We start from the raw sequence: 16,255 nt of genomic DNA on the forward strand, positions 1-16,255 counted from the left end.
ACATACCGTTTTACCTGGAAGTATGCTCGATTGCACTCGGTGGTTCTAAAATGTCCATGTCTAGGATTGCACTGTTAACTGGAAACAGCTGCCTTGGAATATTGCAAAAAGATGCACATTTAACACAAGCTCTGTGGCTGTCTTTCTGTTGATTGTAATAGGCTAAAGCCATATCCCACTCACCTGGGGGTAAGCCCCACTGGCTGATTGGGACTTACTCTTGACTGGGATTGCACTGTTAATTTTCAAGTCATCAGTTCTGTTTCAGAACTCTGGTTTTGCTCCCTTTTGCCCAGGATTGGGGTGGGTGGGAAGAAAGGGGACTGATCCATGAAACACAGAAGTGGCATGGATTGGTTTTGAATCCTCATTTATTCAGCATAATAATTTTGCAGGTATCTTTCTGATCTCCATGCAGAAGGGGACCCAGCATGGCAATGTATCGCTGCCCAACATAAGTGGATTCTGCAGCTTATGCACAACTGTAAAGAGAGCTATATTAAAGAACAAAAAGGTAATTAATTTTTTGTTTGAAAAAGTGTCCTCCATTGAACCTGAAGACTGCAGTATAGGTTTTACCTCCGCCGCCTCTCTCTCTCTCTCTCTCTCTCTCTCTCTCTCTCTCTTTGTATAGATTTCGCATACGTAAACCTTTTCAGCTATTCAGTTTTGATCCATCTTATTTTACAAGAATTCATATTTCATATGAATTCTTACGATTCTTGAAACTGACAGGGAGGAAGATACAAAAACACAACTCCCTTCCTGGTAGGAATGATACCCAGCCACTGCTTGTCTTGCCATCCACTTTTTCTGGTGATCAAGAGAAGCAGTGACAGCTGGAGCTCCCATGAGAGCATTCCTGGCCTCTTCTTCCAGGGACACAAAAGCTGCAAAACCTTTTTTATGGAAGAAGGTAGCTTGCAATTGAGGGACTAGAAAGAAATAAGTAACTGTGTCTGGGGAAAGATGTGAGTGGGTTTAAACAGTTTATAGTGCATTGCTGTCTTTGCTAGGACCAAGTGCATGATTAAGGCATGCCAAGTTTGATCTGGTTTTAGATCCTGGTTAGTATTAAACCACAGTTCAAGTAAGGAGAAACTGTGGTTTAAATAAGTCACAATGTTAGTACTGCAGCTGGGCATGCAAGGGCAATACATAAAAGTGGAATACGCAGGCTCTCTGTTTGTTTGGGGGCCAATAAAGCATGGTTTATCAGCCTGAGATCATTATGTCTGAGTTGCGCTGAAGACTCTCCAGAGTGGCAGAAATCTTAGTGCTTAGTGCTGATTTCTGCTGCTGGGGAAATACAGTAATATGCTGTGGCTCTTCTGCCTGATTACTGCTTCTCTTTTTGTCTGTTGGCATTGTGTGAGGAAAGAGGGTTTCAAACGGACTTCCCAACGCAAGCTGTATAGCACAACAAACAAGAAAATCAGGAAGGGAGTGCTATGCAGTTAAGAAATGAAGTCTTTTAAACATATCTGTAGAAAAGCTTTAACTTATTCCTAGGTATGCTTGATATCATGCTAGCTCCTACAGAATCTCTGAGCACTTTTGCAAAATGTTCAACTTTGATAGAAAAGTATGAATATCAAGCAAATTGTGAAACTTGCTTCTGTTCCTGGAGTAAAAATATGTGTTTGCTTTTAGTGCTAACGTACCAGTAGCTTTGCCTAAGTGCTAGGAAATCAGACAGATCTTTGCCCTTTCATGCCTCCTACCAGACTTCTATTCACCTTGCAATGAATGATCTATCTTTGTTTGATCAGACAGACAGGCCAACAGGGCCTGTGTCAAAGGAGCCTTTTCAATTTGTTATCCTAGCAGCTGGTTCTCCTCTGTTGCCTTTGCATACTGTACATCTGGAAGAAGGCCTCTTGCAGCTGGGAGTTATTTCATCCCTAACTCACATCCCCTGTTCCTAATAGAAATATTCTTTTAACAGTGAATGTTCAGACAAAGCTTTAATGTAGTATCAGTTATGAAATTAAACTAATAATCATTATGCAGCTTGGCATTTGCTTCTTGAGCTCTTGCCAGCTTAGCAGACGTTTCACAACTTTTAGGTAGCTTACCTACTTCCGTCAGCCGCATCTTAAAATAGGATGAACATGACTACAAGTGCATTTATAGCAAAATATTGCAGATCTTAAAAAGTATAATAAAGCTCAGCGAAGGTCAGTATTGGTCAACTGGGTTCTTGAAATTTGCAAAGAAATGTCTATATAAACCCTGTTCAAATTAAACCAGTTCCAGTTCCTCTGAATTTTATGCAATTTAATCAAGACCAGCACTCAGAGGCACATGCTGTATTAAATAGATTTGGTATTGTGCAACTCTTTTCAGTGGGCCTTACATAAGAGAGGTTCATCATATAATCCATATTATGTCAAGGCATCTTAAAATAGGCCATACATAGGCTCCACACTGTCATAAAGCCTACCGCAGAGTCTTACTAAGTCTGTATAGGTAAATTCGCTCTACCACAATTTGAATTGGGTTCAGAGTAATTGCTGACCTCCTCCATGCTGAACAGAAGGCAGCAGCAAGTACAGCAGCAGTTGAGCAGCTGGATCCTATTTCTTCCCTTTCCCTCCAACGTTTAGCAGGTGCAACCAAAGAGGAGGCTTCTGACACGGCCTGTGAAATGGCAAGCTTCCCGGGGCATATGAGGCAGAAGGTGTAGGTTGCCTTGTTTAAAACAAACAAAGCTCTAAATTGCATTCACTGTAGTGTTTTGCTAACCTAGACATGTATACAACAGGAACAAATGAGTGGGCTGCTCATTCAAAAATGACATCATGATGAAGTTCAAGGACAATGTACAGTTATGCCTTTTCCACAGTTTCTTCAGAGGAGTGGCATGAGTCTGCGCCACTTGTATTGGCTATAACATGGTTTCCCAAACTTGGGTCTCCAGTTGTTTTTGGACTTCAACTCCCATCATCCCTAGCTAGCAGGACCAGTGGTCAGGGATGATGGGAACTGTATTGCAAAAACAGCTAGAGACCCTAGTTTGGGAAACCCTGAGCTATAGTATTGGTATAGTTCTTGCTCACTTGCACTGGCATTTAGAGCTTAGTCCAAATATTAAAGTAACATGGAGGGTTTTTTCCCTAATTTTTCTTTTTATATGTTGTTTGTTTTATCTTCATTTTCAAAACTGCTCCATAATTTTCAATTCTTGACCATGGGGGTGGGGGGTGGAATATCCAACTAAGGCATATTCAGCGTACACCTATGAAAATAAATGTTAAGTAACTTGAGCCCATTGATTTTAGTAGGTCTATTCTGTGTATAACTAATGTTAGACATTTGCTGCAAGACTTTAGTTTTCTTGTGGCTTAGACTCTGACCCCTAATTCTGAGCCTCCCCATATTTTAAATGCATAAAATTCTTAGGAGGGCACATTCAGGATTTTACCATTCACCTAAAGCACTGAAAGAAGGAACTCAGAAACAGTCTAAATATTAATGGCAGGTTTTACTTCAATACACTTCAGAATCTGGTAACCCGGTTTTTTAAAAAAAAATAAATCATTTATCAATCAATTGATAGATATTAAAACCACTTTGTTCAATACCAAAATGTGTATTTGTTTTAAATGTAAAAAAATGTTTCTAAACTGAACTGAACTAGTTGGCAGTTATGATAGCAAAAAGCTTTGTAAATGAAAGGCATATTTATTTTTATTAGCAATATCTTTTTAATATGCGCTTCATAAATGGCTCGTCTTAGTTTCCAAATATAGGCAGATACGGGGAACAAACAGGACATTTAAAAATACATTGTTGATTCAAGTTAATTTTAAAGGAACTTCCTTAATTTCTTGCTTCGGCAAATTGAAAGTCTTCTGTGTGGCGTGTTTGAAAGGAATCCTATCCTACTTGTGTCGGTGCAGGCTTTAGGCACTGCCTGTTTGGTCAACAAGCAACGGTGGGTGGTCGGACTGTAGCTCAGGACAAGGGCCTGCTGTGCACAGGAAAAAATGTTCAAAGGTGTTTAAGGGCGGTAAGGAAGTCTGCTGCCCTTCAGAGAATCCAACAGCTATAGATCAGTGTTTCTTCTCACTATTGTAGCCGTTAAGAGAGACCACGATATGGTGTGCAAAGCAAGAGAAAATACCTCAGTTTCATCATGTTGTGACATATCTGTAGAACTTTCATAAACTTGTGTACAGACTCTATGCGTAACAGTTGATTTTTCTGTTATTTGACGGATTTTCCTTTATATAAACAAAGATCCGCTGGATAAGCCATGTACTTAAAGCAAGACCACAAATAATTCCATTGGAATGTTTTTGCTAAAAAATCAAAAACAGATAGAACTAAACTTTACATTAGCTCTTATCAACCACGTTAAACCGTGTGTCTCGCTTAACGTGAATTGTGCAGATGAAGTTGTGGAAAAAATAAAAAGTTCTGGGGAAAATGAAATTGCCACCAAACATTTGTGCGTTGCTTCTTAAAAAAATCAAAGCTTCCTAGTTCAAAATTATTATTCTTCCTAAACCTAGACTTCTAGCAAATTATATCTATAGCCACACTTTTAATAACTAATTCACGTTAATTTTCAGGGACCTGTATTGAAACCTGTACATGGATTGTGTAAATGTGAATTTTCCCAACACAGTTGCAGCTTTGTATAGATTATAAATTGCAGTCTCTATAAACGCCATTTTAAGTAGTATACCAAAATGTTTAAAAAGATTCCTTTTAAAAGGTAGGCACTTGCTCTGTTTAAGGTCAGTTGGTTTCTCCATTGTTCATAGACGTTTTATGTTATTTTAAACGGGTCTTGTGTTTTCTCTGTTACTCTTAGTTTTGGCAAACATATTTTTTAAAAAAGAATCATAGCAGTTTAGGAGTGTTTCACACACAACACACCTTCTTCCAGCATATCGCGAGCCCCCAAATTTCCCCTCAATTCATGTCTGAAGTCTGAAAGCTGCAATAACTTCTCCTGAATTTGGAGAAAACACAGCCAGCTAGATAATAACATCTACATCCAGTGCTTAAAATAGTTTTAAATGGCCACGCTTTACCTTTCTGTTGTGAGTGAGTGATGTTTGAATGCTGATTTGTACAAAAACTCTTTTTCTCCCCTGGCTGCAATGTGTAGTCCTGAAGCGCTATCTCCTGGACAACTTGGAAAAAAGTCAGCTTTGCTAATGCGCTCCAGATGTTCATTAGTCCTGAGGGTATATGTGCTGTTGCCATTCCCTGCTCCTGTGTTGTACTTTCTTGTAATGCTAGACAACCAATTAAGAAATTAGTTTCATGTTAAACTTTCTTTTCCTGGTACCACTGCAAACTGATGATGTGGTTTCTAGTGGAACAAGAGCGTATTCTTTGCTCTGTTTTCTATTATTGGTGAATAAACAAACCATTGGTGGGGTTTTTTGTTTTTTGTTTTTAGTGCAGGAGTGGCAATTTGGTGTAGTCATGCTCTCATCATATCAATCTAGTAACAGACAAGCTGTTTGGACCAATACTACAAAAGGATCACTTTTTGAGCTGGTGTATTTTTTTGAAATAACCATACCAGTATACTAAGCTATCTTTTTTATTATTATTTAAAAAAAACCTAATTACAAGAAATCCTTTGAACTTGAAATAGGGTACAATGCATAAATGAGAAATGTGTTTTGAAATATCAAAAGCACATAGGAGGCGGGAAACCCATAGTTTTTACTCTTTCCTTTTGCAATGCAAGTTGGAACATTCTGGAAACTTTTTTTTTAAAAAATCAACTAATACTAAAATGCCAGAAAAATGTTTTTGATGTGAATATGCAAAGAGAGGGATAATGTATAGCTTTAATGTATGAAGAAGAGCGTTTGACCTGGAAAAAGCCATGCCAAACAGAATAATTATGTTTCAATTTTGTTTTGTCTTACTATATTTTTCCAGTGATTTTCAGGAAATTTACAGATTATTTGACTTAGTTTTAAACAACAGAGCGAAAACCATATGTATGTAAAATGAGTGATTCAAAGCATTTAGAATTTCAACAGGGTTTCTAGAATACCCTTGTGAATTTTGGGTTGGGAAAGAAAAAAAATTATAATTAGCATGCTTTCCTTTTTGTTTGTTTTTGTTTGGTTTTCCTGTTTAAGAGAGGTTATGCTAATGCTAATTTAATTTGTTTAAAAGCCATTCTGCAAATATCGGTCAAATGCCCACACTCAGTATATACATCTGCATGAGTAGATGTGTTTTTCAAGTACTTTTGTAAATTCCCTGTACTATTTTTTTTTCTCCTTCATAGCATTGGTGCCTGAGCTTTACTCTTAAATATTGTTTTGCAGCTAACCTAAATAACAGTTCCTTTAGTTCGTGTAGACCTATTGCTTAAATCAGTCACTCCATGAAATAAAGGACTGAATGGCCAGGCTGCCAAATTGTTTATTTTTTGTTTGAAAGTAGGTGGGTGCTGTTTAATAAGAACATATTGACAGTATTTGAGAAAATTCATAACATTAAATTTCCATAAAGGTTACATTTGTAACTTTCTTTTGTGGTTGACTGAGCTGGTGTCCCAAAACAGTTAATTGACCTATCAGAAACATAATGTTTTCTACCAATCTTAGGCTGTGTTTACCAGAATAAGCACATCACATCATTTGGCACTTAGGGTCCTCTGCACAAGCTTTCCTGGTAGCAGTGGCAGCTAAGCCCAGTCAATGCCTGAACAGGGCAGAACTAGATTGAATAGATCCGTATTTTACAGCATAATCCTTTATACGCCTGCTTCTTTAAAAAGAAGTCGAAGCAGATTTACAAAGAAACTTGACACATTTTACATTTGCAGCCTTAAAATGACAGCGGTGCAACAACCAATCACAATCTTCTTTGCAGGAAAGCCAGGAGAGCTGATCTTCAATATTGCTTGCATGCCACCAATCTCCGAGCGGTGTAAGATTCCAGGAGTTCCAAGGTTCGGTTTTCTTGGAATAAGGGTCAGCGGAGACTGTGGTATCTTTAGGATACAGTGGTACCTCAGCTTACATACGCTTCAGGTTACACACTCCGCTAACCTCGAGTTAAGAACTTTGCTTCAGGATGAGAACAGAACTCGTGCTCTGGCGGTGCAGCAGCAGCAGGAGGCCCCATTAGCTAAAGTGGTGCTTCAAGTTAAGAACAGTTTCAGGTTAAGAACGGACCTCTGGAACGAATTAAGTACTTAACCCGAGGTACCACTGTATATGGTTTATTTACACATATATACAACCTGAGCCTGCGATAGAGGGGCTTGTGGCATTAACACCCCAAGAGGGTCTTGCTTCTTCCATGGCCACAGCCTTGGATCCTAGCAGAAATCGGACATGGTTCTACGGCCTCGGTCTAGTATATCTGAAGGAGTGTCTCCACCCCCATCGTTCTGCCCAGACGCTGAGGTCCAGCACCGAGGGCCTTCTGGCAGTTCCCTCACTGTGAGAAGCCATGTTACAGGGAACCAGGCATTACTTCTCAGTAATGACGCCCACCCTGTGGAACGCCCTCCCACCAGATGTCAAAGAGAACAACAACTACCAGACTTTTAGAAGACATCTGAAGGCAGCCCTGTTTAGGGAAGCTTTTAATGTTTGATGTATTACAGTATTTTAATATTTTTTTGGAAGCCGCCCAGAGTGGCTGGGGAAGCCCAGCCAGATGGGCGGGGAATAAATAATAAGTTGTTGTTGTTGTTGTTGTTGTTGTTATCATCATCATCATCATCATCATCATCATCATCATCATCTCCTCTCTGGCTTCTGCCAGCTTCACCTCTGGTCTTTTGTCTTTCTGACTCCCAGACAGTTGTGGTTGGAAGATGGACAGCACCCAGGGGTGTATGAAGGGGGGCGGGCGGGAGGCAGTTCACCCCAGGTGCCACCAGGGGTTTGGCGGTGACAAGATGGCCTGCTGCCTCCCCACCAGCTGTAGAGCAGCCGAGGGTATGGGCACCGCATGCGCGCCGCTCTGGGTGCCAGAGAGGCTTCCTTCGCCACTGACAGCACCCATTTGCCCTCTGGCACTGAGCCACTTCCTTTGTTACCTTAACAACAGATGCCTAGCCCATTACCTCACCAGGAAGCTAGCCTGGCTATTCCAGGAATTGAATCTGTGCTGGGTCCTGGAATTGGAAGGGGACTTAGGCATACAGCCTAGCCTCCCCCAAAGTCACAATACTACCTCCTCCCAGGAACAAGACATCTGTCCCCAGATGTACAAGCAAACAGCAGAATACAGAATTCCCTGCAGAAAAATAACAGACAAATTAATGAAGGTATTAGTGTACACAGCATCAAAAACAGATAGTCAAACACAGTTGTACCTTTAACCTGGCATAGTAGCAGCTTGTTCCTTTCAAGCAAGTTTCCATTCCATCATGATCTCTTCAGGCCTTCCTCTGCAACCTCCTATGCTGTGGAGTGAAGAGATCTATAAGCAGCAGCTCCTCACCTCCATTTTGCAGTTTGCTCTTCTTTTCTTTTCTCTTGCACCCCGTCTTCCACAGCAGGCTCCCAGGGAGTGGAAAAATCAATTGAAAGCAGCTCCTCAGCTCCAGCCAGCTCACCATTTGTTGTCTTCACCCTTGCCCCCCAAATTATGTTTTCAAATTAGCATTACTGGGAAGTCAGACATGAGCCCACTGATGGAACAAGAGAGATTATTCCAGCAATGGCATTCTGAAACTAAACTGATTGGTGCCTGAGCTTTAGAGAGACTGAAGGAAGGGCAGGGTGGATCTTGAAGATTTTGCAGAAGGGAATAGATGATTCTTGAAGATGTTGAGAAATTGTAGCAGTAATGGGTTTCTGTGGATAAGGGAAAGAGACACAGGTTGCATTAAGATTCCAAGAGTAATGTTTGCATATCCCTCTTTGAATTTACCGGCAATTAGGTTTATTTGTCAAGGTTCTGTGAATCACTCCGGCTTAATAGTGCGCTCATGTGTTGAGTGCCAAGAGAAATGGAACCTAAAGCGGGTTTCATTTTCCAAGTAGCCAGTGTTGCATTTTGCAGTAGGCAAAAAGCCATTTCCCAGATAAGTCATAACATTTGTATCTGCAGTGTGGATTGTGGGTTCCCGGGTGTTACTGGTGCTTTGTGGGTGTCACTTGTGACATAGCTTTTCCTCCCTGCTCAACCACATTTTGTTAATTGCTCAGACATGCAGCACTACTGTGTACATGTTTTGAAAGTTATTGTGAGGTTGTGAATTCCCCTGCTCCACCTTCCCAACTGTCTAATGCAGGCATGGCCAAACTTGGCCCTCCAACTGTTTTGGGACTACAACTCCCATCATCCCTAGCTAACAGGACCAGTGGTCAGGGATGATGGGAACTGTAGTTCCAAAACAGCTGGATGGCCCAGTTTGGCCATGCCTGGCTAACGTAACATCAACATTTAATCAAAGACTGTATTATTGGATGCTCTAGAACCCCAGCATTCAAACCCTCAATTTTTTGCTTAAATGTATTTATAGAATCATAGAATCATAGAGTTGGAAGAGACCACAAGGGCCATCGAGTCCAACCCCCTGCCAAGCAGGAAACACCATCAGAGCACTCCTGACATATGGTTGTCAAGCCTCTGCTTAAAGACCTCCAAAGAAGGAGACTCCACCACACACCTTGGCAGCAAATTCCACTGTCGAACAGCTCTTACTGTCAGGAAGTTCTTCCTAATGTTTAGGTGGAATCTTTTTTCTTGTAGTTTGGAACCATTGCTCCGTGTCCGCTTCTCTGGAGCAGCAGAAAACAACCTTTCTCCCTCCTCTATGTGACATCCTTTTATATATTTGAACATGGCTATCATATCACCCCTTAACCTCCTCTTCTCCAGGCTAAACATGCCCAGCTCCCTTAGCCGTTCTTCATAAGGCATCGTTTCCAGGCCTTTGACCATTTTGGTTGCCCTCCTCTGGACACGTTCCAGTTTGTCAGTGTCCTTCTTGAACTGTGGTGCCCAGAACTGGACACAGTACTCCAGGTGAGGTCTGACCAGAGCAGAATACAGTGGCACTATTACTTCCCTTGATCTAGATGCAATACTCCTATTGATGCAGCCCAGAATTGCATTGGCTTTTTTAGCTGCCGCGTCACACTGTTGGCTCATGTCAAGTTTGTGGTCAACCAAGACTCCTAGATCCTTTTCACATGTACTGCTCTCAAGCCAGGTGTCACCCATCTTGTATTTGTGCCTCTCATTTTTTTTGCCCAAGTGCAATACTTTACATTTCTCCCTGTTAAAATTCATCTTGTTTGTTTTGGCCCAGCTCTCTAATCTGTCAAGGTCGTTTTGAAGTGTGATCCTGTCCTCTGGGGTGTTAGCCACCCCTCCCAGTTTGGTGTCATCTGCAAATTTGATCAGGATGCCCTTGAGTCCATCATCCAAGTCGTTGATAAAGATGTTGAATAAGACCGGGCCCAAGACAGAACCCTGTGGCACCCCACTAGTCACTCTTCTCCAGGATGAAGAGGAACCATTGATGAGCACCCTTTGGGTTCGGTCAGTCAGCCAGTTACAAATCCACTGAGTGGTAGCATAGTCAAGACCGCATTTTACCAGCTTCTTTACAAGAATATCATGGGGCACCTTGTCAAATGCCTTGCTGAAATCAAGGTAGGCTACATCCACTGCGTTCCCTTCATCTACCAGGCTTGTAATTCTGTCAAAAAACGAGATCAGGTTAGTCTGACACGACTTATTTTTCAGAAATCCATGCTGACTATTGGTGATCACAGTATTCCTTTCTAGGTGCTCACAGACTGTTTGCTTAATGATCTGCTCCAGAATCTTCCCTGGTATTGATGTCAGACTGACTGGGCGGTAATTATTTGGGTCCTCTCTTTTCCCCTTTTTGAAAATAGGGACAACATTTGCCCTCCTCCAGTCTGCCAGGACTTCGCCTGTTCTCCAGGAATTCTCAAAGATGACTGCCAGTGGTTCTGAGATCACATCTGCCAGTTCTTTTAATACTCTTGGATGCAGTTCATCTGGCCCTGGAGACTTGAATACATCTAGACTAGCCAAGTATTCTTGTACTATCTCCTTAGTTATTCTGGGCTGTGTTTCCTCTGCTGAATCATTTGCTCCAAATTCTTCAGGTCGGGCATTGTTTTCTTTATCGGAGAAGACTGAGGCAAAAAAGGCATTGAGGAGTATTTATGCTCTTCCATAATTTAGGAAGGAGCAGTAGATTTCCTATGCTGCCTCTAACCCAATTCTATATTGCTTACCTCTATACTTGCATCATGGAAATTACCCTTATGTGCATCAGCTCATGCTCTGGAGTCCACCTCCAATGTTGCAGGAGCAGCAAAAAGCCATAAAGCTACTGGCCTACTGTCAGGGAACTGCCATCGGAAAGACAGGCGGTGGAGGGGCTCTCAGAAGTCAGGAGAGACTCAGCAGCGGCGGAAGGCAGCAGCAGGGGGAGAGTGGGAGATCAGGGAGAGAGAGAGACGAAGGAATGGCTCAGGGACTCTGAGGGACTAAGCTTTACGCACAAGCATCATCCCATCACACCTACCAAAGTACAGTGGAAATGAGCTAGTGTTGTTTATATCAGAAAGGTAAATTCCATGTGGGTTCTGAAGCATGGGTGTGCCCTTTGCAAAAAGTATATATCATAAAGAATAGAAAAGTATACATCATTTTCTTCATGCACCCGCCTGTCTGTATAGACCTCAGCACTATGCTATGTTTATTTTGCGTGTTTTAACACTGTTCAGATCAACAGATTGCTAATGCCAATAGCTGTATAATTCTCCTCCCCCCACTTCCCAGGCAATCCATTACTGCACAGTCCAATGTTGGATCTGGACAGTGAAGTACGCTCCTCCTCACTTGGCCATCTCAGTCGGAGTGCTTCACTGAAAAGAGGCAGCAGCAATCAGTCCAGTCGTGATGAAAGTAGGTGCTGAGATTTTATTTCTTGTTCTGCTTTTTGAGAAACCGGTGTTGCAATTTGATGCTGGTGTGATGCCCTGATCATGTCTGCCTGCTTGCACAATGGAAATCTTTGTGTGCAACAGCAATTCTGGTTTCTCATCTTCCCTACCCACCCCCACCCGTGTGCCCCCAGAATCTGCTCGAGGGGGGGGTGCTCCAACCCTCTGAAGCAGATTATTGGGTTGTGGGGAGAAAGTTTGGTCACGTAAGCAGATGCCTACTTTCTCAGTGCCCTTGTTTTTTATCCTTTTTGTCCTTTTGTAAACCACTTAGAGGTTTTCTTACAATCAAGTGATACATACATTATGTTAAATAAATCCATGAATCAGGAAGTTTTCCTGGCTTATTTCTCACCTAGAGAAACTCACTAGTTGTGTCTAAGCAACTCATACTGTTTATGCCATTTCCTGCAATTTCATCCTCAGACTTCAGTTGTAAGGATTACAGTAGACTGATTGTGTGAAGTGGTTTGAATATTCTATAGAGCTATGTAGATTGATGATGATGATTTTTTTTCTCTGCATCCTCACAGCATCCTTACAGTGTGCTGTCACCAGAACTTGAAATCTATGAGAAACTAATCAGATTATTTATTCTACCATGATGGAATCATGTGCCAGCCCCTCATAGTGGCATGTTCCTCAGATGGTTGTTATAATCAGTTAAAATTCCTTCTTGATGTGAGCACCTCTGTAATTGCCTAAAGTTAAACTTGTAAAGCAGACGAATTCCAATGACACATTTACAATTGAAAACAATTCCTTACCAATGATCCTGCAGTAGTTAACAGCTGATTTTGTTGCCCCTTTTCCAGCTTGGCGATTTAAAGCTCCTCAGCAGGTGGCGTTCGTCGAAAAGCTAACAAAGCTTGTCGTAAGCCAACTCCCCAATTTCTGGAAACTCTGGATTTCTTATGTGAATGGGAGCCTCTTTAGTGAGGTATGGCATTCAGTCTTTCCCATACTTTCAGCTATATACAGTTCTTTGAGGAACATGACATCTTTCTCCAGGTTTCTTTTGTTTATGTATCAGTCATGCTTTGTGCTCTCTCAGTTTCCTCTTGCTAGCCAAAACAGATGATCCATTCCGTGTGAGACTTGTCAGTGCAACTGGATTGAAACTGCTTCCTTACACTCCTTGAGATCCAATATGTCTAGTGGTTAGAGTATCAAATTAGCCTGGGGATATTGAGGTTCATATCTCCCCAAGCTCACTGAATGACCTTAAACAAAGCACTATTTCTAAGCCTAACCTATGTCTCAGGGCTCTTCTGAGGAAAGATTTGGTGGAGGAGAGGAGGGGGAAGCAGATCCAAGTGTACTGCTTTGAGCGCTTGGGGGAAAAGCAGAATATAAACCTAATACATAATAATAATAATACCTTTTTCTGGTTCTGCTGCAGGCCAGCATCAGTGATTAGCAACACTGATCAGCTGCCAAAGGTACAGGGAGGGCCCCTGCTACTCTGGCATGCCTTCCCTCTCTTGATGGTGGGCATGGCGGAGGGGATTGGGTTCCCTCTGTCCCCCTGCATGGCAGTCCTGACAGCAGCTCCCCTTCATTACTTTATTTCCACTACCACACCGAAGATCAGCCATAACTGCCACTGACCCTGGATTTCTGTACGGCAGATGAGAGGGCTGAAAAGGAGGACTTCTCATACCTATTAGAGGGGCATTAAACATTGTGCCCCCCAAACCTGGAGCCCCCCATCTTCTGAGAGGATGAGGGAAGGGTCCTCCATTATTTTCCTCTAGTACTTTTGACGTCTGGACTTTCATATGCACCCAGAGTTCAACATCCAGGACACTTCTGGGTGCCTTAAAATGAAGTCCACACTTAAGCAGGCAGGGAGAGAAACAGTTTGGGGTTTCATCCCACTTAGCCCATAATTTTTATGGCTGTTCCGAATTTCTGACAGTTTACAGCTAAAAGGACAGTTGCGCATAGACACTGAGGCACAAAGAAGCAAACAAAAAACCCCGCAGGGGCCTCATGTAGTCATGAAAGTGATGAGCAATGATTGAAAGGAAACGACCAGTAATAAAGGAACTGTGATTTATTTTCTCGAAGTTATAAGGATGATCTGTTTTTTTAAAAAAAACGCACACGTTTTGGTTAGGGTTTTCAGTTTTTTTCAACAGAAGGCTTGTAGCTAAACGGAGACCCATTTCTGTGTACAGATTGAATCTGTACACAAAACTAACCGTTGGTACTTATCACAGAGGTCTGTATAGGAAGGTGCATAACTATTCAGCAAAATCAGTGGTGGGTGGAAGGGAATCGGTAGCTTTGGTGCACCTTTATGTGTTTCTAGAATCTATAGGGTTAAGAGGGAGCATAGGACATCTAATTTTAACTCCTTGCACAAAGACATCCATTGCCCTGTCTCATTCTCCCTCTGATCAGCTTATCTAGACTGAACAACACAGGAAGTAAGCAAAACAGGTTTAATGAATATTGAAAATTTGCAAGGTATACAGACAGGCCGAGTTGAATCAGCTTCCTATGTTTAGCAAATATTTAAATGGGGCAGTACATACTTGGGCTCATTCTTAGTAGGCAGGGTCTGATTATTACTTTAGAAAGTGGAAAGTATAGAAAAAGGGTTTTTTGTAGCTGACAGACTTGTCTCTGTATACTTGAATATAATATAGGAAATGTGAACTCCATTACTGCCATTTTAGTTTCACCCATATTAGAAACATCACTTTTTAAAAATAAAAAAGAAATACAAGTTTTATTGTTTAAAATAATAAAATAATAAAGAGGCATTTTTCCAAACTCCAGTTTTGCAATCATCACTACTGTCCATGAGATGTCATTCACTTGTAACAATATGTGAAGGCTGTAATCCTAACCCCTGGACAGCAGCAGCAAGACTGGATAAAGTGCATCCACCGCTCTGGTTCTTGTGCAGGCCCAGGGCACAAGGTGGTGGAGGAGCCAGGGAAAATACGCCTTCACTGTGGCAGCTTCCAAGCTAGTACTGTGAAGAGTCCTAGATTGGACCTGTTGCCGTCACATGGTGGCAGCAGGGTCTGCACAAGTTCCAGCAGATCTGAGACACCCCATTGACTTCTGCATTGGGATGCTCCTCTCCTGCAGAAGCCCTGGTTGTCTCCCGCTTGGACTACTGCTCTATGTGCGGCTGCCTTTGAAGGTGCCTCAGAAACTACAACTAATCCAGAATGCAGCAGCTAGACTGCTGACTGGAAGTAGCCACGGGGACCATATAACACCAGTCCTAAAGGATCTTCACTGGCTCCCAGTACGTTTCTGAGCACAATTCGAAGTGTTGGTGCTGACCTTTAAAGCCCTAATCCAGGCATCCTCAAACTCGGCCCTCCAGATGTTTTGGGACTACAACTCCCATCATCCCTAGCTAACAGGACCAGTTGTCAGGGAAGATGGAAATTCTAGTCCCAAACATAGCTGTCAACTTTTCCCTTTACTTGCGAGGAATCCTATTCAGAATAAGGGAATTTCCCTTTAAAAAAGGGAAACGTTGACAGCTATGGTCCCAAAACATCTGGAGGGCCAAGTTTGGGGTTGCCTGCCCTAAAGAGCCTCAGCCCAGTATACCTGAAGGAGTGTCTCCACCCCCATCATTCAGCCCAGCACTGAGGTCCTTCTGGTGGTTCCCTCACTGTGAGAAGCAAAGTTACAGAGAACCCAGCAGAGGGCCTTCTCAGTATTGGCACCCTCCCTGTGGAAGGCACTCCCTTCAGATGTCAAGGAGATAAAGAATTACACAGCTTCTAGGAGACATTTGAAGGCAGTCCTGTATTGGGAGGTTTTAAATGCTTGATGTTTTTATTAGGTTTTTAGATATGCTGCAAGTTGCCCAGAGTGGCTGTGGAAACCCAGTCAGATATATAATAAAATTGCTACTGCTTCTACTACACTACTACATTAGTCTTCTTTGATTTATTAATTTGTGAAAGTTTTCTAGCATGTTGATAGGTTTGATCTAAGCATCAATTTTCTACTGTTTCTTAAACTAATCAGACTTTGTCTATTAAGAATTAACCTGAACATATAACATTACTAGGATAGAATTCATAGACCTGCTGATTTGTTCCAGGTGACTGTTTGCAATGGCTATCAGCCGTAGTATCTCTGTTGTTGTTTTTCTGTTTCCCAAGACTGCCGAAAAATCAGGCCAAATGGAAAGATCAAAGAAGAACGCTAGACAAAGACAGAATGATTTCAAGGTAAGTAGGTGTGCAGCCACCCAAAGTGGAAGGGTGTAAAACCTTTGAAGACCAGCAGAGGTTTATTTTTAATAATATTTTGTAATGGGA

General features: G+C 41.9%; 1 protein-coding gene across 2 annotated transcripts in view; it reads left to right on the plus strand.

Annotated features, from left to right (window-relative positions):
• Positions 1 to 16,255, plus strand: part of EXOC2 (exocyst complex component 2) — an 85,087-nt gene that overhangs the window by 32,593 nt on the left and 36,239 nt on the right. For both annotated transcript variants that reach the window (XM_079984936.1, XM_079984937.1), the window contains exons 11-14: positions 396 to 514; positions 11,785 to 11,910; positions 12,764 to 12,888; positions 16,097 to 16,165. In XM_079984936.1, the coding sequence (XP_079841062.1) occupies positions 396 to 514; positions 11,785 to 11,910; positions 12,764 to 12,888; positions 16,097 to 16,165 (439 nt within the window). The remainder of the gene's footprint in view (positions 1 to 395; positions 515 to 11,784; positions 11,911 to 12,763; positions 12,889 to 16,096; positions 16,166 to 16,255) is intronic.

Source organism: Podarcis cretensis (assembly GCF_951804945.1).
Source record: "Podarcis cretensis genome assembly, chromosome: 7".
Taxonomy (NCBI): Eukaryota; Metazoa; Chordata; class Lepidosauria; order Squamata; family Lacertidae; genus Podarcis; species Podarcis cretensis.